The sequence below is a fragment of the Haemorhous mexicanus genome, assembly GCF_027477595.1.
Source record: "Haemorhous mexicanus isolate bHaeMex1 chromosome 32 unlocalized genomic scaffold, bHaeMex1.pri SUPER_32_unloc_2, whole genome shotgun sequence".
Classification (NCBI taxonomy): Eukaryota; Metazoa; Chordata; class Aves; order Passeriformes; family Fringillidae; genus Haemorhous; species Haemorhous mexicanus.
In genome coordinates, this window is record NW_026775983.1 from 222,641 (window position 1) to 245,402 (window position 22,762).

At 46.9% G+C, this 22,762-nt stretch overlaps 1 protein-coding gene across 2 annotated transcripts; it reads left to right on the top strand.

Moving 5' to 3' along the window:
• The first annotated feature begins 1,175 nt into the window (after positions 1 to 1,175).
• On the top strand, positions 1,176 to 21,573 carry LOC132322672 (SH3 domain-binding protein 5-like). Of its 2 annotated transcripts, XM_059837342.1 has the most exons (7): positions 1,176 to 1,481; positions 3,316 to 3,535; positions 6,181 to 6,243; positions 7,890 to 8,018; positions 10,650 to 10,811; positions 14,211 to 14,384; positions 17,213 to 21,573. In XM_059837342.1, exons 2-7 carry the CDS (start codon positions 3,443 to 3,445, stop codon positions 18,533 to 18,535), a joined length of 1,944 nt encoding a protein of 647 aa, XP_059693325.1. In that variant the 5' UTR covers positions 1,176 to 1,481; positions 3,316 to 3,442; the 3' UTR covers positions 18,536 to 21,573. The 2 variants fall into 2 exon arrangements, with proteins under 2 accessions (XP_059693325.1, XP_059693324.1); XM_059837341.1 differs by lacking the exons at positions 1,176 to 1,481; positions 3,316 to 3,535; positions 6,181 to 6,243; ... (1 more) ...; positions 10,650 to 10,811; positions 14,211 to 14,384 and adding an exon at positions 15,231 to 15,482.
• The last annotated feature ends 1,189 nt before the right edge of the window (positions 21,574 to 22,762 follow it).

Consider the following 22,762-nt stretch of genomic DNA (forward strand, 5'->3'; position numbering starts at 1 on the left):
TGTAGGGGCATTTAGGGGGATTTTGAGGGAAATTTGGTAATTTCAGGGGGAATTGGGGGAACTTTGGGTGGAATTTCCAAATTTTGAGGGGGATTCAGGAGAGAATTTGGAGATTTGGGAATTGTGGAAGGGAATTTTTTTTTTTTCTTGATATTTTGGGATTTGGGAAGGATTTTGAGGGGCATTTTGGGGGGAATTTTGAGAATTTGGGAGGAATCTGTGGAATTTGTGGTGTTTTGAGGGGGATTTGGGGAATTTTAAGAGGGATTTTTGATTTTTTTGAGGAAGATTTGGTTGATTTGAGAGAGATCCCAAAATCCCACCCCAAATTGCCACGTTTTTCACTCATCCCACCCTAAAATTCCTCTTTTTTCAGTCATTCCATCCCCAAATTCCCCTTTTTTCCCTCATTCCAACCCCAAAAATCCACTTCTTTTTGTTTGTTTGTTTTGTTTATTCCCACCCCAAAATGCCCCTCTGGAATTCCTAGGAATCCCAGGAGGGAATTTTGGGATAAATCCCGATTTTTTTTTAAATTTTTGGGGCGGGATTTTGGAAAAGGAGGAGAGGGAAAAGGCGGGATTTAGGAAAAAAGGAGGGATTTAAAGAAAAAAGGCGGGATTTGTGGGGGAAAAAAAAGGAGGGGGGTCCCAAATTCCGGGATTCCGGCGAGAAATAAACAAAACTAATAAAATAAAAATAAATCGGAGTAAATAAAAGAGTGAAATAATTTAAAATAAATAAATTAAAAATAAATCAAAGCAATTCAAAATGGCGGCGACGCCCCCCGCCGCCATCTTGAGGCGCGGCCGTGTCGTAACACAAGATGGCGGCACCCACCGAATCCCTTCCGCTGCTGTTTCTCGCTCAATTTAAAACTGAACCGGGACCAAACCGAGCTCGGCGGCTCCGTCGGTACCGATTTCACCCACGGGGCTGATTTGAGCTCCCGGGAAGTGAGTGGGAAGCGGAGAAACTGAGGGGGGAGGGAGCCGCCATGTTGTACGGCAAGAGAAAATGGCGGCTCTTCCTTTTCCGGTGTGGAAACTGAGGATGAGTCCAAGTCTGAAATGACCGGAGGGGGGTTGGAGATGTTTGAGGGCGTTCAGAAAAGTTTGGGGGAGCTCGAGGGTTCTTTTCCCCCTCTAATTTTGAACGGTTCCGTCCAACCTCCCGGTGACTTCACCGCCATCTTGAGGCGCGGCGCAGCCGTTTAACAAGATGGCGGCCCCTCGGCACCATCCCCGGTGCTATTTTGAAGGAATTTTTACAGCAAATCGCAGTCAAACCCGGTGAGACGGATCCGCCATCACCGTTGAACCCGTGACACCGATTTAAACTCACCAGGAACCGGGAGAACGGCGGAAAGGCGGGGTTTTATTGTGCATACAGGGCGCCGCCATTTTGTACGGAAGAAGGCGGCTGAGGCGAACTTCCGGTTCCGGTGGGGGAGCGGCCCCTCAGCGGTGGCGGAGCGGGGGGTAAACACAGGCCGGGGGGGGCGGGGGGGGCGGGATTTGAGGGAAATTTGGGAATTTTTGGGAAATTCTGAGGAAAATTTGGGAATTTTGGGGGTCGAGGGTCGGGGGGACTTAAGGGGTTGGTGGGGTCGTGGCCGTGGAGGGGGTTTGGGGGGCTCTGAGGGGGATTTGGGGGGGTTTGAGGGGGATTTTAGTGGGAATTTGGGGGGAATTTTGGTGGGAATTTCATGGATTTTCAAGGGGATTTTGTGGGAAAATTGGGGATTTATGAGGGGAATTTGTGGGAATTTCTGGGAGTTATGAGGGAATTTTGGTGGAATTTTGGGATTATTGGGGGATTTTGGGGGGATCTGGGGGTTCTTGGGGGGGAATTTTGTGGGAATTTTGTGGGGATTTTGGGGATTTATGAGGGAAATTTGTGGGAATTTTGTGGAATTTTGGAATTATTTCGGGAATTTTGGGCGATTTGGGGTCATTTTGGGGGTTTTTTAAGGGGATTTTGGGGCCTTTCAGGGGATTTTTAAAGGGAATTTTGTGGCAATTTTAGGAATTTCTGAGGGAATTTTGTGGGAATTTCAGGATTTTTAAAAAAATTTTGAGGAATTTGGGGATTTTGGGGGAATTTGGGGCGTTTTGGGGTCATTTTGGGGGATCCTTGAGGGGATTTTGGGGCCTTTGAGCGAATTTTGGAGATTTTTAAAGAGGATTTTGTGGGAAATTTGTGGGAATTTTGGGGATTTATGAGGGAATTTTGTGGAAATTTGGGATTTATGAGGGAATTTTGTGGGAATTTTGAAGATTTTTTGAATTATTTCGGGAGTTTTGGGGTCATTTGGGGGATTCTTGAGGGGATTTTGGGGTCTGAGGGGTTTTGGGGAATTTTAAATGAGATTTTGTGGAAAATTGGGAAATTTTGAGGGAAAAATTTAGATTTATGAGGGAATTTTGTGGGAATTTTGTGGAATTTTGGAATTATTTCAGGAATTTTGGGCGTTTTGGGGTCATTTTGGGGGGTCCTTGAGGGGATTTGGGGGTCTTTGAGGGCATTTTTAAAGGGAAATTTGTGGAAATTTTGGGGATTTTTGTGGGAATTTTGTGGCAATTTCAGGAATTTCTGAGGGAATTTTGTGGGAATTTCAGGATTTTTTTTTTATTTTGAGGAATTTTGGGATTATTTTGGAAATTTTGGGCGTTTTGGGGTCATTTTAGGGGATTTTAAAGGGGATTTTGGGGACTTTCAGGGGATTTTTAAAGGTAATTTTGTGGGAAAACTTGGGATTTATGAGGGAATTTTGTGGGAATTTGAGGGAATTTTGTGGGAATTTTGAGGATATTTATAATTATTTCGGGAATTTGGGGCGTTTTGGGGTCATCTGGGGGGTTTTTAAAGGGGATTTTGTGGAAATTTGAGGATTTTTTGTGGGAATTTTGGGGATTTCTGAGGGAATTTTGTGGGAAAATTTGGGATTTATGAGGGAATTTTATGGGAATTTGAGGGAAATTTTGGTGAATTTGAGGAGATTTTGAGGGAATTTTGGATTTTTTCCGGGTCGCTGAGGGAATTTAGGGAATATTTTGTGGGAATTTGGGGATAATTTTGTGGGAATTTTGAGCTAATGTGATTTTTTTTGGTGGGAAAATTTGGTGAAATTTTTGGGAGTTTGGGTGGAATTCCCACAATTTTCTGGAGTTTCTCATGAATTAATTGAAATTTTTGAGGATTTTGATCAAATTTACCCAAATTTCCTGAGAATTCAAAACTTCGAACGCTCCAAAACTTCGAAACCCCGAAAAATTCACCAAAAAATTGAATTTTTTTCCCTTTTTTTTTCAGCTCTCCCTCATCTTCAATACCCGAAAATTCATTAAAAATTAAAAAAAAAATTAAAAATAAAAATAGGAATGGATTGAGGCCCCTCCCCCGCCTTGGATGGCCCCCTGGAATTTGGGGGGATCCCAAAATGGGGGATTGGGAAAATCCCGGGAATCCCCCCAAGGACGAGGAGGAGGAAGAGGAGGAGGAGGAGGAGGAAGAGCTGGACCCCCGGATCCAGGTGGGAATTTGGGGGGAAAAAAAAAACCCAAATTTGGGGATTTTTGGGGAGAAAATAAAAAAAAAAATGGGATTTTTCTTGGATTTTTTTTAATTTTCTTTTTGGATTTTTTTGGGGGGGAAAATTTAAAAAAAATTTGGGATTTTTTTTTTATTTTTTTCGATTTTTTGGGGAGGGTTGGGGTAAAAATTTTGATTTTTTTTTTTTTTGAGGGAAAATTTTAAAAAAAAGGATTTTTGGGGATTTATTTTGATTTTTGGGGGGTTTGGGTTGAAAATTTTGATTTTTTTTATGCAGGGTGAAAAATTTTTAAAAATTGGGATTTTTTGGGGGGGTTTATTTTGATTTTTGGGGATTTTTGGGGTGGAAATTTTGGGGAGAAAATCCCGGAAAATTTGGGATTTTTCTTGAATTTATTTTTTAATTTTTTTTTTTTTATTTTTGAAGGGTTTGGGGTGAAAATTTTGGGGACAAAATCCTGGAAAATTTGGGATTTTTTTTCAATTTTTTTTTATTTTTGGGGGGGTGGTTGGGGCAAAAATTTTGATTTTTTTGGGGGTGTGGGAAAATTAAAAAAATTTGGGATTTTTTTTAATTTTTGGGAGATTTTTGAGGGTTTGGAGTGAAAATTTTGGGTTTTGGAGGGAAAATTTTTTTAAAAATTGGATTTTGGGGGATTTATTTTGATTTTTGGGGGGGTAGGGGTGGAAATTTGGGATTTTGGAGGGAAAAATTCCAGAAAATTGGAATTTTTTGGGATTTATTTTGATTTTTGGAGGGTTTGGGGTGGAAATTTTGATTGTTTTTGAGGGAAAATCCCAGAAAATTGGGATTTTTTGGGGGGATTTTTAAATTATTTTTGGAGATTTCTTTTGATTTTTGGAGGTTGGGGTGGAAATTTTTGGGATTTTCAGGGATTTGTTCTCCAAATTTGCGAATTTTTCTGTGGAAATCCCCAAAATTTGAGGATTTTACCTCCAAATTTGCTGATTTTGGGTGAAATCCCAGAAATTTTTGGGCAATTTTGGAAGATTTTGAGGGAAATTTTTTATATTGGGGGTGAATTTTGCAGGAAAACCCCAAAATTGGGAATTTTTGGGAATTTTGGGGGGATCATGAGGAGAATTTTGGGGAAAATCCCTGAAAATTTGGGATTTTGGGGGAGATTTTTGGGGATTTTTGGTGATTTTTTTAAACATTTTCCCAAATTTTTGGGGTTTTATCCCAAATTTTGGGGTTTTATCCCAAATTTTTGGGGTTTTATCCCAAATTTTTGGGTTATATCCCAAATTTTTGGGGTTTTAGCCCAAATTTTGGGGTTTTTTTCCCAAATTTTTGGGGTTTTATCCCAAAATCTTGGGGTTTTATCCCAAATTTTTGGGGTTTTATCCCAAAATCTTGGGGTTTTATCCCAAATTTTGGGGTTTTATCCCAATTTTTGGGGTTTTCTCCCAAATTTTGGGGGTTTTATCCCAAATTTGGGGGTTTTATCCCAAATTTTGGCTGTGTTATCCCAAATTTTTGGGGTTTTATCCCAATTTTTGGGGTTTTATCCCAAATTTTGGGGGTTTTATCCCAAATTTTGGGGGTTTTATCCCAAATTTTGGGGGTTTTATCCCGAATTTTTGGGGTTTATCCCGAATTTTGGGGGTTTTATCCCAAAACTGGGTTTTTTTCCCAAATTTTGGGGGTTGTATCCCAAATTTTTGGGGTTTATCCCAAATTTTTGGGGTTTTGTCCCAAATTTTTGGGGTTTTATCCCAAATTTTTGGGGTTTATCCCAAATTTTTGGGGTTTTGTCCCAAATTTTTGGGGTTTTTTCCCAAATTTTGAGGTTTTATCCCAAATTTTTGGGGTTTTTATCCCAAATTTTTGTAGTTTTATCCCAAATTTTTGGGGTTTTTCTCCCAAATTTTTGGGGTTTTATCCCAAATTTTGTTGTTTTATCCCAAATTTTTGGGGTTTTATCCCAAATTTTGTTGTTTTTTCCCAAATTTTGGGGTTTTTATCCCAAATTTTTGGGGTTTTATCCCAAATTTTTGGGGTTTTATCCCAAATTTTGGGGTTTTTATTCCAAATTTTGGGGTTTTATCCCAAATTTTTGGGGTTTTATCCCAAATTTTGGGGTTTTATCCCAAATTTTTGGGGTTTTATCCCAATTTTTGGGGTTTTATCCCAAATTTTGGGGTTTTATCCCAAATTTTTGGGGTTTTATCCCAAATTTTGGGGTTTTTAACCCAAATTTTGGGGTTATTCCCAAATTTTGTGGTTTAATCCCAAATTTTGTGGGTTTTATCCCAATTTTTGGGGTTTTATCCCAAATTTTTGTGGTTTTATCCCAAATTTTGGGGTTTTAGCCCAAATTTTTGGGCTTTTATCCCAAATTTTGGGGGTTTTATCCCAAATTTTTGGGGTTTTATCCCAAATTTTGGGGGTTTTATCCCAAATTTTGTGGTTTTATCCCAAATTTTTGGGTTTTATCCCAAATTTTTGGGGTTTTATCCCAAATTTTTGGGTTTTATCCCAAATTTTTGGGGTTTTATCCCAAATTTTTGGGGTTTTTTGGGATCTCCCAAATTTGGGGAATTTTTTGGGGTCTCTTTTCCCAATTTTTGGGGTTTTGATCCCAAATTTTTGGGTTTCAGGAGGAGCTGGAGCACCTGAACGAGGCCAACGCTGAAATCAACCGGGGGGAGCTGGAGCTGGATGTGAGCTCCCAGTTCATCCCAGTTCATCCCAGTTCATCCCAGTTCATCCCAGTTCCCATCCCAGTTCATCCCAGTTCATCCCAGTTCATCCCAGTTCCCATCCCAGTTCATCCCAGTCCATCCCAGTTCATCCCAGTTCATCCCAATCCATCCCAGTCCATCCCAGTCCATCCCAGTTCCCATCCCAGTCCATCCCAGTCCATCCCAGTTCATCCCAGTTCATCCCAGTCCATCCCAGTCTATCCCAGTTCCCATCCCAGTTCATCCCAGTTCATCCCAGTTCATCCCAGTCCATCCCAGTTCCCATCCCAGTTCATCCCAGTGCATCCCAGTTCATCCCAGTTCATCCCAGTCCATCCCAGTTCCCATCCCAGTTCATCCCAGTCCATCCCAGTTCCCATCCCAGTCCATCCCAGTCCATCCCAGTTCATCCCAGTTCCCATCCCAGTCCATCCCAGTCCATCCCAGTTCCCATCCCAGTCCATCCCAGTCGAAACCAGTCCCAAACTGGTTTTCCCAGTCCCTGACTCCTCTGCCAGTTTAAACCAGTCCCAAACTGGTTTTCCCAGTCCAAACCAGTCTGAACCAATCCCAAACTGGTTTTCCCAGTCTGTCCCAGTTCAAACCAATCCCAAACTGGTTTTCCCAGCCCAAACCAGTCCCAAACAGGTTTTTCCAGTCTGAACGAGTCCCAAACTGGTTTTCCCAGTCTGTCCCAGTTCAAACCAGTCCCAAACTGGCTTTCCCAGTCCAAACCAGTCCCAAACTGGTTTTCCCAGTCCAAACCAGTCCCAAACTGGTTTTCCCAATCCAAACCAGTCCGAACCAGTCCCAAACTGGTTTTCCCAGTCCAAATCAGTCCCAAACTGGTTTTCCTAGTCCCAGACCGGTTTTCCCAGTCTGTCCCAGTCCAAACCAGTCCCAAACTGGTTTTCCCACTCCAATGCAGTCCCAAACCAATCCCAAACTGGTTTTCCCAGTCCCAGACCGGTTTTCCCAGTCTGTCCCAGTTCAAACCAGTCCCAAACTGGTTTTCCCAGTACAAACCAGTCCCTAACTGGTTTTCCCAGTCCCAGACTTGTTTTCCCAGTCTGTCCCAGTTCAAACCAATCCCAGACTGGTTTTCCCAGTCCAAACCAGTCCGAACCAGTCCCTAACTGGTTTTCCCAGTCCCAGACTGGTTTTCCCACTGTCCCAGTCCGAACCAGTCCCAAACTGCTTTTCCCAGTCCAAACCAGTCTGAACCAATCCCAAACTGGTTTTCCAAGTCCAAACCAGTCTGACCGAGTCCCAAACTGCTTTTCCCAGTCCAAACCAGTCCGAACCAGTCCAAAACTGGTTTTCCCAGTCCAAACCCGTCTGAACCAGTTCCAAACTGGTTTTCCCAGTCCAAACCAGTCCAAAACTGGTTTTCCCAGTCCAAACCAGTCCCAAACTGGTTTTCCCAGTCCAAACCAGTCCGAAGCAGTCCCAGACTGGTTTTCCCAGTCCAAACCAGTCCGAAGCAGTCCCAGACTGGTTTTCCCAGTCCAAACCAGTCCGAACCAGTCCCAAACTGGTTTTCCCAGTCCGAACCAGTCCCAGACTGGTTTTCCCAGTCCAAACCAGTCCAAACCAGTCCCAAACTGGTTTCCCCCCGTCCCCAGGCCGCCCGTTCCCGGTACCGCCGCGTGCTGTCGGAGTCGGCGCGGCGGCTGAACGCGCAGGGCTCCCAGCTGGGCACCTGCATCGAGAGAGCCCGGCCCTACTACGAGGCCCGGCGGAGAGCCAAGGAGGTACCGGGGTTTGGGGCCAAAAAGGGCGAAAACGGGCAAAAAGGGGAAAAATGGGGAAAATCGGGGAAAAATGGGGGGAAAATCGGGGGGAAAAATGGGGAAAATCGGTGGAAAATGGGGAAAAATGGGGAAAATTGGGGGAAAAATGGGGAAATCGGTCCAAAAATGGGAATTTTGGGGGTAAAATTGGTGGGAAATGGGGATTTGGGGGGACTGGGAGGGACTGGGATGAACTGGGAGGGACTGGGATGAACTGGGAGGGGTTTGGGGAGAAAAAATGAGAAAAATGGGGGAAAAATGGGAAAAATCGGTCCAAAAATGGTCCAAAAATGGGAATTTTGGGGGTAAAATTGGTGGGAAATGGGGATTTAGAGGGACTGGGAGGGACTGGGATGAACTGGGATGAACTGGGAGAAAAAATGGGGAAAATTAGGGGAAAAATGGGGAAAATCGGTCCAAAAATGGTCCAAAAATGGGAGTTTTGGGGGTAAAATTGGTGGGAAATGGGGATTTAGAGGGACTGGGACAGACTGGGACAGACTGGGATGAACTGGGAGAAAAAATGGGGAAAATTAGGGGGAAAATGGGAAAAATCGGGGAAAATCAGGGAAAAAATGGGAAAAAATGGGGAAAAATGGGGAAAAGCGGTCAAAAAATGGGGAAAATCGGGGAAAAATGGGGGAAAATGGGGGGAAAATGGGGAAAAATGGGGAAAATTGGGGGGAAAATGGGGGAAAAAAGGGGAAAAAATGGGGAAATTGGGGGAAAATGGGGAAAATCAGGGAGAAAATGGGGGAAAAAATGGGGAAAATGGGGGAAAAATGGGGAAAATCGGGGGGAAAATGGGGAAAATTGGGGGAAAAATGGGGAAAAATGGGGAAAATCGGGGAAAATGGGGGAAAAAATGCAGAAAAAATGGGGAAAATCGGGGAAAAAATGGGGAAAATCGGGGGGAAAATGGAGAAAATTGGGGGAAAAATGGAAAAAAATGGGGAAAATCGGGGAAAAAATGGGGAAAAAATGGAGAAAAAATGGGGAAAATCGGGGGAAAATGGGGAAAATCAGGGAAAAATGGGGAAAAAATGGGGAAAATCGGGGAAAAATGGGGGGAAAATGGGGAAAATCAGGGAAAAATGGGGAAAAATGGGGAAAATCGGGGGGAAATGGGGAAAAAATGGGGAAAAATGGGGAAAATCGGGGGAAAATGGGGAAAATTGGGGGAAAAATGGGGAAAAATGGGGGGAAAAATGGGGAAAATCGGTGGAAAAATGGGGGGAAATTGGGAAAATTGGGGAAAAAATGGGGGGAAAATGGGGGAAAAAATGGGGAAAATTGGGGAAAAAATGGGGAAAATCGGGGGGAAAATGGGGAAAACCGGGGAAAAAATGGGGAAAATCGGGGAAAAATGGGGAAAATCGGGGAAAAAATGGGGAAAAATTGGGGAAAATGGGGAAAATCGGGGAAAAAATGGGGAAAATCGGGGGGAAAATGGGGAAAATCGGGGAAAAAATGGGGAAAATTGGGGAAAAAATGGGGGGAAAATGGGGGAAAAATGGGGAAAAATGGGGAAAATCGGGGGGAAAATGGGGGAAAAATGGGGAAAATCGGGGGGAAAAAATGGGGAAAATCGGGGGGAAAATGGGAAAAAGTGGGAAAAAATGGGGAAAATCGGGGGGAAAATGGGGAAATCGGGGGGAAAATGGGAAAAAATGGGGAAAAATGGGGAGAAAATCGGGGGAAAAGTGGGGAAAATCGGGGAACAAATGGGGAAAATCGGGGAAAAAATGGGGAAAAACCCCAAAAATGCAGGAAAAATGGGAATTTTTGTGGATTATGAGGGCGGAAGGAGAGACAAGGTGGTGCCAGATTTGGGGGAAAAAAGGGGAAAATGGGAAAAATAAAAAATGGGGATAATTGGTGAAAAAATGGGGAAAATTGGGGGAAAAATGGGGAAAAACCCCCCAAAAATTGCAGGGAAAATGGGAATTTCCATCTGAAACCTCATTGCACCTTCTCCAGATCTTCTCCATCCATCCCAAACCTTCTCCAAACCCCATCCCACCTTCTCCAAACTCCATCCAACCCATCCCAGATCTTCTCCATCCATCCCCAACCCCATCCCACCTTCTCCAACCTTCCCAAACCTTCACCAAACCTCATCCCACCTTCTCCAAACTCCATCCGACCCATCCCAAACCTTCTCCAAGCATCCCCAACCCCATCCCACCTTCTCCAAACCCCATCCCACCTTCTCCAAACCTCATCCCACTATGAGCAAACCCCCTCCCACCATCCCAAAGCCCATCCCAGCTTCACCAAACCCCATCCCACCTTCTCCAAACCTTCTCCAACCCTCCCAAACCCCATCCCACCTTCTCCAACCATCCCAAACCTTCTCCAAAGCCCATCCCACCTTCTCCAAACCTTCTCCAACCATCCCAAACCCCATCCCACCTTCTCCAAACCCCATCCCACCTTCTCCAAACCCCATCCCACCTTCTCCAAACCTTCTCCAACCATCCCAAACCCCATCCCACCTTCTCCAAACCCCACCCCACCCACCAAACCCCCCCGGGAGAAGGTCCCAGAATTCCCGGCACTCCCGGAATTCCCGGATCTGGCTTGTCCCAGGCCCAGCAGGAGACGCAGCGGGCGGCGCTGCGCTACGAGCGCGCGGTGGGGATGCACAACGCGGCGCGCGAGATGGTCTTCGTGGCCGAGCAGGGCATGGGCACCGGCAAGAACCGCCTAGACCCAACCTGGCAGGAGATGCTCAACCACGCCACCAGGAAGGTGGGAATGGCGTTGGGATGGGTGGGATGGGGGTTGGAGAAGGTGGGATGGGGGTTGGAGAAGGTTTGAAGAAGGTGGGATGGGGGTTGGAGAAGGTGGGATGGGATTTGGGATGGTTGGAGAAGGTTTGGGATGGGTGGGATGAGGTTTGGAGATGGTGGAGCAAGGATTGGAGAAGGTGGGATGGGGTTTGGGATGGTTGGAGAAGGTCTGGGATGGTTGGAGAAGGTTTGGGATGGGTGGGATGGGGTTTGGAGAAGGTGGGATGGGGGTTGGAGAAGGTGGGATGGAATTTGGGATGGTTGGAGAAGGTTTGGGATGGGTGGGATGGGGTTTGGAGATGGTGGAACAAGGATTGGAGAAGGTGGGATGGGGTTTGGGATGGTTGGAGAAGGTTTGGAGAAGGTGGGATGGGGGTTGGAGAAGGTGGGATGGGGTTTGGGATGGTTGGAGAAGGTTTGGGATGGGTGGGATGGGGGTTGGAGAAGGTGGGATGGGTGTTAGAGAAGGTGGGATGGGGTTTGGGATGGTTGGAGAAGGTTTGGGATGGGTGGGATGGGATTTGGAGATGGTGGAACAAGGATTAGAGAAGGTGGGATGGGGTTTGGGATGGCTGGAGAAGGTTTGGAGAAGGTGGGATGGGGTTTGGGATGGCTGGAGAAGGTTTGGGATGGGTGGGATGGGATTTGGAGATGGTGGAACAAGTATTGGAGAAGGTGGGATGGGGTTTGGGATGGGTGGGATGGGGTTTGGAGATGGTGGAACAAGGATTGGAGAAGGTGGGATGGGGTTTGGGATGGTTGGAGAAGGTTTGGGATGGGTGGGATGGGGTTTAGAGAAGGTGGGATGGGGTTGGAGAAGGTGGGATGGAATTTGGGATGGTTGGAGAAGGTTTGGGATGGGTGGGATGGGGTTTGGAGATGGTGGAACAAGGATTGGAGAAGGTGGGATGGGGTTTGGGATGGTTGGAGAAGGTCTGGGATGGTTGGAGAAGGTTTGGAGAGGGTGGGATGGGGTTTGGAGATGGTGGAACAAGGATTGGAGAAGGTGGGATGGGGTTTGGGATGGGGTTTGGAGAAGGTAGGATGGGGTTTGGGATGGGTTGGAGAAGGTTTGGGATGGGTGGGATGGGATTTGGAGAGAGTGAGATGGGGTCTGAAGAAGGTGGGATGGGATTTGGGTTGGGTTGGAGAAGGTTTGGAGAAGGTGGGATGGGGTTTGGAGAAGGTGGGATGGGTTGTGGGGAAGGTTTGGGATGGATGGAGAAGGTTTGGGATGGGTTTGAGAAGGTGGGATGGGGTTTGGAGAAGGTGGAACAAGGATTGGAGATGGTGAGATGAGGTCTGGAGAAGGTGGGATGGGGTTTGGAGAAGGTTTGGAATGGTTGGAGAAGGTCTGGAGAAGGTGGGATGGGGTCTGGGCTGGCTGGAGAAGGTGAGATGGGGTCGGGGATGGTTGGAGAAGGTCTGGGATGGTTGGAGAAGGTGGGATGGGGTCTGGGATGGTTGGAGAAGGTCTGGGATGGGGTGGGGATGGCTGGAGAAGATCTGGGCTGGGGTGGGGATGGCTGGAGAAGATCTGGGATGGTTGGAGAAGATCTGGGATGGGGTGGGGATGGCAGGAGAAGATCTGGGCTGGCTGGAGAAGATCTGGGCTGGTTGGGGAAGATCTGGGCTGGGGTGGGGATGGTTGGAGAAGATCTGGGATGGCAGCAGAAGATCTGGGCTGGTTGGAGAAGATCTGGGGTGGGGATGGCTGGAGAAGATCTGGGCTGGGTGGGGATGGCTGGAGAAGATCTGGGATGGCAGCAGAAGATCTGGGATGGCTGGAGAAGATCTGGGCTGGGGTGGGGATGGCTGGAGAAGATCTGGGCTGGCTGGAGAAGGTCTGGGCTGGGGTGGGGATGGCTGGAGAAGATCTGGGCTGGCTGGAGAAGATCTGGGCTGGTTGGGGAAGATCTGGGCTGGGGTGGGGATGGTTGGAGAAGATCTGGGATGGCAGCAGAAGATCTGGGCTGGTTGGAGAAGATCTGGGGTGGGGATGGCTGGAGAAGATCTGGGCTGGGTGGGGATGGCTGGAGAAGATCTGGGATGGCAGCAGAAGATCTGGGATGGCTGGAGAAGATCTGGGCTGGGGTGGGGATGGCTGGAGAAGATCTGGGCTGGCTGGAGAAGGTCTGGGCTGGGGTGGGGATGGCTGGAGAAGATCTGGGCTGGCTGGAGAAGGTCTGGGCTGGGGTGGGGATGGCAGCAGAAGATCTGGGATGGCTGGAGAAGATCTGGGCTGGTTGGGGAAGATCTGGGCTGGGGTGGGGATGGTTGGAGAAGATCTGGGATGGCAGCAGAAGATCTGGGCTGGTTGGAGAAGATCTGGGGTGGGGATGGCTGGAGAAGATCTGGGCTGGGTGGGGATGGCTGGAGAAGATCTGGGATGGCAGCAGAAGATCTGGGATGGCTGGAGAAGATCTGGGCTGGGGTGGGGATGGCTGGAGAAGATCTGGGCTGGCTGGAGAAGGTCTGGGCTGGGGTGGGGATGGCAGGAGAAGATCTGGGATGGCTGGAGAAGATCTGGGATGGCTGGAGAAGATCTGGGGTGGGGATGGCAGCAGAAGATCTGGGGTGGGGATGGTTGGAGAAGATCTGGGGTGGGGTGGGGATGGCAGCAGAAGATCTGGGCTGGGGTGGGGATGGCTGGAGAAGATCTGGGCTGGTTGGAGAAGATCTGGGATGGCTGGAGAAGATCTGGGGTGGGGATGGCTGGAGAAGATCTGGGGTGGGGATGGCAGGAGAAGATCTGGGATCGTTGGAGAAGGTGTGGGCTGGGGTGGGGATGGCAGGAGAAGATCTGGGATGGGGTGGGGATGGCTGGAGAAGATCTGGGCTGGGGTGGGGATGGCAGGAGAAGATCTGGGCTGGGGTGGGGATGGCCGGAGAAGATCTGGGATGGTTGGAGAAGGTCTGGGATGGCTGGAGAAGATCTGGGATGGGGTGGGGATGGCAGGAGAAGATCTGGGCTGGCTGGAGAAGATCTGGGGTGGGGATGGCAGGAGAAGATCTGGGATGGCAGGAGAAGATCTGGGGTGGGGATGGCAGCAGAAGATCTGGGATGGCAGAAGAAGATCTGGGATGGCAGCAGAAGATCTGGGATGGCAGCAGAAGATCTGGGATGGCTGGAGAACATCTGGGCTGGCTGGAGAACATCTGGGGTGGGGACGGCAGCAGAAGATCTGGGGTGGGGATGGCTGGAGAAGATCTAGGCTGGGGATGGCAGCAGGAGATCTGGGCTGGCTGGAGAAGATCTGGGGTGGTTGGAGAAGATCTGGGCTGGGGTGGGATGGCAGGAGAAGATCTGGGGTGGGGACAGCAGCAGAAGATCTCCTCGGCCCGGGTGCCCGCGCAGGTGAACGAGGCGGAGCAGGAGCGCCTGAGCAGCGAGCGCGAGCACCAGCGCGTGACGCGCCTCTGCCAGCAGGCCGAGGCCGAGGTGCAGCGGCTGCAGAAATCCCTGCGGCGGGACATCGCCCGCAGCCGGCCCTACTTCGAGCTCAAGGCCCAGTTCAACCAGCGCCTCGAGGTACTGGGAGCACTGGGAATACTGGGAGGGTCACTGGGAGCACTGGGAGATGGATTGGAGTTGATACTGGGGATACTGGGAGCACTGGGATGGGCTGGGAGGGACTGGGAGGGACATCACCCGCAGCCGGCCCTACTTCGAGCTCAAGGCCCAGTTCAACCAGCGCCTCGAGGTACTGGGAGCACTGGGAGGGACTGGGAGGGACTGGGAGGGTCACTGGGAGGGACTGGGATGGACTGGGAGGGACTGGGAGGGACTGGGATGGACTGGGAGGGACTGGGATGGACTGGGATGGGCTGGGAATACTGGGAGGGTCACTGGGATGGACTGGGATGGACTGGGAGGGACATCGCCCGCAGCCGGCCCTACTTCGAGCTCAAGGCCCAGGTCAACCAGCGCCTCGAGGTACTGGGAGCACTGGGACAGACTGGGAGGGACTGGGAGGGTCACTGGGATGGACTGGGAGATGGATTGGAGTGGATACTGGGAGCACTGGGAGCACTGGGATGGGCTGGGATGGACTGGGAGGGACATCGCCCGCAGCCGGCCCTACTTCGAGCTCAAGGCCCAGTTCAACCAGCGCCTCGAGGTACTGGGAGCACTGGGAATACTGGGAGGGTCACTGGGAGCACTGGGAGATGGATTGGAGTGGATACTGGGAATACTGGGAGCACTGGGAGGGGCTGGGATGGACTGGGAGGGACATCGCCCGCAGCCGGCCCTACTTCGAGCTCAAGGCCCAGTTCAACCAGCGCCTCGAGGTACTGGGAGCACTGGGACGGACTGGGAGGGTCACTGGGAGCACTGGGAGATGGATTGGAGTGGATACTGGGGATACTGGGAGCACTGGGATGGACTGGGATGGACTGGGAGGGACATCGCCCGCAGCCGGCCCTACTTCGAGCTCAAGGCCCAGTTCAACCAGCGCCTCGAGGTACTGGGAGCACTGGGACGGACTGGGAGGGACTGGGAGGGTCACTGGGAGCACTGGGAGATGGATTGGAGTGGATACTGGGAGCACTGGGATGGACTGGGCGGGACATCGCCCGCAGCCGGCCCTACTTCGAGCTCAAGGCCCAGTTCAACCAGCGCCTCGAGGTACTGGGAGCACTGGGACGGACTGGGAATACTGGGAGGGTCACTGGGATGGACTGGGATGGACTGGGAATACTGGGAGGGTCACTGGGATGGACTGGGAATACTGGGAGGGAACTGGGAGGGGCTGGGAGGGACATCGCCCGCAGCCGGCCCTACTTCGAGCTCAAGGCCCAGTTCAACCAGCGCCTCGAGGTACTGGGAGCACTGGGACAGACTGGGAGGGACTGGGATGGGCTGGGACCGACTGGGAATACTGGGATGGACTGGGATGGACTGGGAGGGACTGGGATGGACTGGGAGGGACTGGGAGGGACTGGGATGGACTGGGATGGACTGGGAGGGACTGGGAGGGTCACTGGGATGGACTGGGAGGGACTGGGAGGGACATCGCCCGCAGCCGGCCCTACTTCGAGCTCAAGGCCCAGTTCAACCAGCGCCTCGAGGTACTGGGAGCACTGGGACGGACTGGGAATACTGGGAGGGTCACTGGGATGGACTGGGATGGACTGGGACGGACTGGGAATACTGGGAGGGTCACTGGGAGGGACTGGGATGGGCTGGGAGGGTCACTGGGAGGGACTGGGAGGGACATCGCCCGCAGCCGGCCCTACTTCGAGCTCAAGGCCCAGTTCAACCAGCGCCTCGAGGTACTGGGAATACTGGGAGGGTCACTGGGATGGACTGGGATGGGAACTGGGATGAACTGGGATGAACTGGGACCATTTTAAAACAGATTTTAACCAAATTTCCACCAAACTTTCACCGATTTTCACCGAATTTTCACCGATTTTCACCGGGATTTTTGGGCTTTTTTGGGAATTTTTAGGAATTCTTGGGAATCTTCAGGAATTCCTGGGAATCTTTAGAAATTCCCAGGAATTTTTAGGGACGAATCCCAATTTTTAACGTATTTTCACCAATTTTTGCCATATTTCCACCAAATTTTCACCAATTTCCACCAAATTTTCACCGATTTCCACCTGGATTTTTGGGCTTTTTTGGGAATTTTTGGGAATTCCTCGGAATCTTCAGGATTTCCTGGGAATCTTCAGAAATTCCAAGGGATTTTTAGGGACGAATCCCAATTTTTAACGTATTTTCACCAATTTTTGCTGTATTTTCACCGATTTTCACCAAAATTTAGCCGATTTTCACCCGGATTTTTGGGCTTTTTTGGGAATTTTTAGGAATTCCTGGGAATCTTCAGAAATTCCTGGGAATCTTCAGAAATTCCCAGGAATTTTTAGGGACGAATCCCAATTTTTAACGTATTTTCACCAATTTTTACCATATTTCCACCAAATGTTCACCGATTTCCACCTGGATTTTTGGGCTTTTTTGGAATTTTTAGGAATTCCTCAGAATCTTCAGGAATTCCTGGGAATCTTCAGGAATTCCTGGGAATCTTTAGGAATTCCAAGGAATTTTTAGCGACGAATCCCAATTTTTAACGTATTTTCACCAATTTTTACCATATTTTCACCTATTTTCACCAAATTTTCACCCGGATTTTTGGGCTTTTTTGGGAATTTTTAGGAATTCTTGGGAATCTTCAGGAATTCCTGGGAATCTTCAGAAATTCCTTGGGATTTTTAGGGACGAATCCCAATTTTTAACGTATTTTTACCATATTTTCACCGAATTTTCACCGATTTTCACCGAATTTTCACCGGGATTTTTGGGAATTTCCGGAATTTTCCCGTTTTTTTTCTCAATCCCTTCTTTTCCAGGAGCACAAATCCCGGGTGAACTCCCTGGAGTCGGCCGTGGCCCAGGCCAAGCTGCGTTACTCGGTGGCGCTGCGCAACCTGGAGCAGATCAGCGAGGAGATCCACGCCCGGAGATTCCAGAGGATCCTCCGGAAAAAATCCATCCGGGAAAACCCCCTGGGGGCCGAGGGCGGCGCCGGCAACCCCGAAATCCCCGGGATTCCCAGAGAAAACCACGGAATTCCCGGAGAAATCCACGGAATTCCAGGAGAAAACCTCAAAATTCCTGGAGAAATCCCCGGAATTCCAGGAGAAATCCACGGAATTCCCGGAGAAATCCACGGAATTCCAGGAGAAAACCTCAAAATTCCTGGAGAAATCCCCGGAATTCCAGGAGAAAACCTCAAAATTCCGGGAGAAATCCCCGGAATTCCAGGAGAAATTCACGGAATTCCAGGAGAAAACCTCAAAATTCCGGGAGAAATCCCCGGAATTCCAAGAGAAATCCCCGGAATTCCAAGAGAAAACCCCAAAATTCCCGGAGAAATCCCTGAAATTCCCAGAGAAATCCACAGAATTCCAAGAGAAAACCCTGACATTCCCAGAATTCCTGGAGAAATTCCCAGAATTCCTGGAGAAAATCTTGGAATTCCCGATGAGATCTCATCTGGAATGGGAAGAATTCCTGGAATTCCCAGCCAAAATCTTGGAATTCCCAATGAAATCCCGGCTGGAATGGGCAGAATTCCGAGAGAAAACCTGGAAATTCCTGGAATTCCGAGAGAAAACCTCGGAATTCCGAGAGAAAACCTCGAAAATCCCGGAATTCCAAGAGAAAACCTCGGAATTCCAAGAGAAAATCCCGGAAATTCCACCGAAAACCCCCAAAATTCCAGAAATTTCACCTCAATCTCACTGGGAACCTTCAGAATTCCCGGAATTCCGAGAGAAAATCCCGGAAATTTCACCTCAAACCCTTCGGGAACCTTCAGAATTCCGGGAATTCCGAGAGAAAATGCCGGAAATTCCACCGAAAATCCCCAAAATTCCACCGAAAATCCCCCAAATTCCACCGAAAATCCCGGAAATTCCTGGGAAATTGCCGGAATTCCGGCGGGAATTCCCGGAATTCCTCGGGAATCCTCGACCTCGGGCGATTCCGTGTCGCTGCTGAGCCTGCAGACCATCGCCTCGGACCTGCAGAAGTTCGACTCCGTGGAGCACCTGGCGGGAATTCCGGGAATTTCGGGAATTGCCGACGCGCTGAGCCTGCACAGCGAGGAGCTGGGGGAGGGGCGGGAGCGGGGGAGGGGCTGCCGGCACCAGCGGAGCGTCAGCCTCTGAGGGGGGGGGAGGGGGACATTCCCCCCCAAAAAAAATCCCCAGGGAATTCCGTGAAATCTGAAGGAAATCTCAAAAATCCCGAGGAAATTCGAGAAAATCCCAAGGAAATCCCGAAAATCCCAAGGAAATTCCAGAAAATCCCAAGGAAATCCCAAAATTCGCAAGGAAATCCCAAGAAATTCCATTAAATCCCAAGGAAATCCCAAAATTCTCAAGGAAATCCCAAGAAATTCCATTAAATCCCAAGGAAATCCCAAAATTCTCAAGGAAATCCCAAGAAATTCCATGGAAATTCCATTAAATTCCAAGGAAGTCCCAAAAATCCCAAGGAAATCCCAAAATTTGCAAGGAAATCCCAAGAAATTCCATTAAATCCCAAGGAAATCCCAAAATTTTTAAGGAAATCCCCAGAAATTCCATGGAAATTCCAGAAAATTCCAAGGAAATCCCAAAAATCCCAAGGAAATCCCAAAATTCTCAAGGAAATCCCAAGAAATTCCATTAAATCCCAAGGAAATCCCAAAATTCTCAAGGAAATCCCAAGAAATTCCATGGAAATTCCATTAAATTCCAAGGAAGTCCCAAAAATCCCAAGGAAATCCCAAAATTTGCAAGGAAATCCCAAGAAATTCCATTAAATCCCAAGGAAATCCCAAAATTTTTAAGGAAATCCCCAGAAATTCCATGGAAATTCCAGAAAATTCCAAGGAGATCCCAAAAATCCCAAGGAAATCCCAAAATTCTCAAGGAAATTCCCTGGAAATTCCAGAAAATTCCAAGGAAATCCCCAAAATCTCAAGGAAATCCCAAGAAATTCCATGGAAATTCCAGAAAATTCCAAGGAAATCCCAAGAAATTCCATGGAAATTCCATTAAATTCCAAGGAAATCCCAAAATTCGCAAGGAAATTCCCTGGAAATTCCAGAAAATTCCAAGGAAATCCCCAAAATCCCAAGGAAATTCCATGGAAATTCCAGAAGATTCCAGGGAAATCCCAAAAATCCCAAGGAAATCCCAAAATTCTCAAGGAAATTCCATGGAAATTCCAGAAAATTCCAAGGAAATCCCCAAAATCTCAAGGAAATCCCAAGAAATTCCATGGAAATTCTAGAAAATTCCAAGGAAATCCCAAAATTTTTAAGGAAATTCCAAGAAATTCCATGGAAACCCCTGAAAATTCCATGAAATTCCATGGAAATTCCAAGGAAATCCCCAAAATCCCAAGGAAATCCCAAGAAATTCCATGGAAATTCCAGAAAATCCCAAGGAAGTCCCAAAATTCTCAAGGAAATCCTGGAAAATTCCAAGGAAAACCCTGGAAATTCTCAAGGAAATTCCATGGAAATTCCAGAAAATTCCAGGGAAATCCCAAAAATCCCAAGAAATTCCATGGAAATTCCAGAAAATTCCAAGGAAATCCCAAAAATCCCAAGGAAATCCCAAAATTCTCAAGGAAATTCCATGGAAATTCCAGAAAATTCCAAGGAAATCCCCAAAATCCCAAGGAAATCCCAAGAAATTCCAAGGAAATCCCAAGAAATTCCATGAAATTCCAAGGAAATCCCAAAATTCTCAAGGAAATTCCATAAAATCCCAAGGAAATTCTGAGAAATGCCAAAAAATCCTGAGGAAATTCCAGGAAATTCTCAAGGAAATCCCAAGAAATCCCAAGGAAATTTCAAGGAAATCCCAAAATTCACAAGAAAATCCCAAAAAATCCTAAGGAAATTCCAAGAAATTCCATGGAAATTCCATGAAATTCTATTTAATTCCAAGGAAAATCCCAAAATTCTCAAGGAAATCCTGGAAAATTCCAAGGAAATCCCAAAAAATCCCATGGAAATTCCATGAAATTCCAAGGAAATCCTGAAATTCTCAAGGAAATCCCAAGGAAATTCTGAAAAATCTCAAAAAATCCCAAGGAAATTCTGGAAAATTCCAAGGAAATCCCCAAATTCTCAAGGAGATCCCCAAAAATCCCAAGAAATTCCAGGAAATTCCAAGGAAATCCCAAAAAATTCCAAGGAAATTCCATAAAATCCCAAGGAAATCCCTAGAAATTCCAGGAAATTCCAAGGAAATCCCAAAAAATTCCAAGGAAATTCCATAAAATCCCAAGAAATTCCAGAAAATTCCAAGGAAATTCCATAAAATCCCAAGGAGATCCCCAAAAATCCCAAGAAATTCCAGGAAATTCCAAGGAAATCCCAAAAAATTCCAAGGAAATTCCATAAAATCCCAAGGAAATCCCTAGAAATTCCAGGAAATTCCAAGGAAATCCCAAAAAATTCCAAGGAAATTCCATAAAATCCCAAGGAAATCCCCAAAAATCCCAAGAAATTCCAGGAAATTCCAAGGAAATCCCAAAAAATTCCAAGGAAATTCCATAAAATCCCAAAGAAATTCCATGGAATTCCAAGGAAATCCCAAAAAATCCCAGAAAATTCCAAGGAAATCCTGGAAAAAATGAGAAATTCCAAGGAAATCCTGAAAAATTTGAATTTTTGGGGAATAAATCCCCGAAATTTGGGATTTTTTGGGACTAAATCCCTAAAAATTGGGATTTTTTTAGGATTTTATCCCTAAAAATTTGGATTTTTTTGGGACTAAATCCCTAAAAAATTGGGATTTTTTTGGAACTAAACCCCAAATTCCCAATTTCCCCCCAGAATTCCCAATTTTTTTTGGGAAATTTCCCCTTTTCCCCCCAAAACCGGTGCCAGGAGCCCAATTGCACTAAAGGGAGGGTCAGGAATTTTGGGAATTTTTGGGGAATTTTGGGAATTTTCGGGGAATTTTGGGAATTTTTTTGAATTTTTGGGAATTCTGGGAATTTTTTCGGTGGGGCTGTGATGAGAACCCCCCAGTTCGAGGCAGCCCCGAGAAATTTGGGAATTTCCCATCCCAAAAAATTCCCAAAAATCCTCCGGGAATTCCAAGAAAATTCAGGAATTTGGGAATTTCGGGGGCTAAAAAATCCTGGGGGGGGGAAAAAAAAAGAAAAAAAGTTGATTTCAATAAAATTCTTCTTGTTGTAATTTCTTCTTTCCGGGTTTTTTTTTCCTCTCCTCATCCATGAAAATTTTTGGGATTTTTCCCAATTTTTGGGGGGATTTTTCCCCCTTTTTTTGGGGATTATTTCCCCTTTTTTTGGGCAATTATTCCCATTTTTTGGGGGATTTTCCCCCCTTTTTTGGGGGGGTTCCCCCCCTTTTTTTCTGGGGAATTATTCCCATTTTTGGGGGGATTTTTCCCAATTTTTGGGGGTATTTTCCCCCTTTTTTTGGGAATTATTCCTCTTTTTTTTGGGACTTATTCCCATTTTTTAGGATTATTTTCCCCCTTTTTGGGGGGATTTTCCCCCTTTTTTGGGGAATTATTCCTCTTTTTTTTGGGGTAATTATTCCTATTTTTAGGAGTTTTTCCCCCCATTTTTTGGGGAATTATTCCTCTTTTTTTTTGGGAATTATTCCCATTTTTTGGGATTATTTTCCCCCTTTTTGGGGGGATTTTCCCCCCTTTTTTGGGCAATTATTCCTCTTTTTTTTGGGCAATTATTCCTCTTTTTTTTGGGCAATTATTCCTATTTTTAGGAGATTTTCCTCCCTTTTTTTTGGGAATTATTCCTCTTTTTTTTGGGAATTATTCCCATTTTTTGGGATTATTTTCCCCCTTTTTGGGGGGATTTTCCCCCCTTTTTTTGGGCAATTATTCCTCTTTTTTTTGGGCAATTATTCCTATTTTTAGGAGATTTTCCCCCCTTTTTTTGGGAATTATTCCTCTTTTTTTTGGGAATTATTCCCATTTTTTGGGATTTTTTCCCCTTTTTGGGGGGATTTTTCCCCTTTTTTTTTTTGGGAATTATTCCCATTTTTTAGTGATTTTTCACCCTTTTTGGGGGGGGATTTTTCCCTTTTTTTTGGGATTTTTCCCCCCTTTTTGGGACCGAATTATTCCCATTTTTTGGGAGATTTTTCCCCCCTCTTTTGGGGGAATTTTCCCCTTTTTTGGGGGATTTTTCCCCATTTTTTGGGTGGGAATTATTCCCATTTTTAGGATTATTTCCCCCTTTTTTGGGGGGGAATTATTCCCATTTTTGGGTGGATTTTTCCCCATTTTTTGGGGGGATTTTTCCCCCTTTTTGGGGGTTTTTTTCCCTTTTTTTGGGGGGGAATTATTCCCCTTTTTTTGGGGTGGAATTATTCCAATTTTTTTGGGAATTATTCC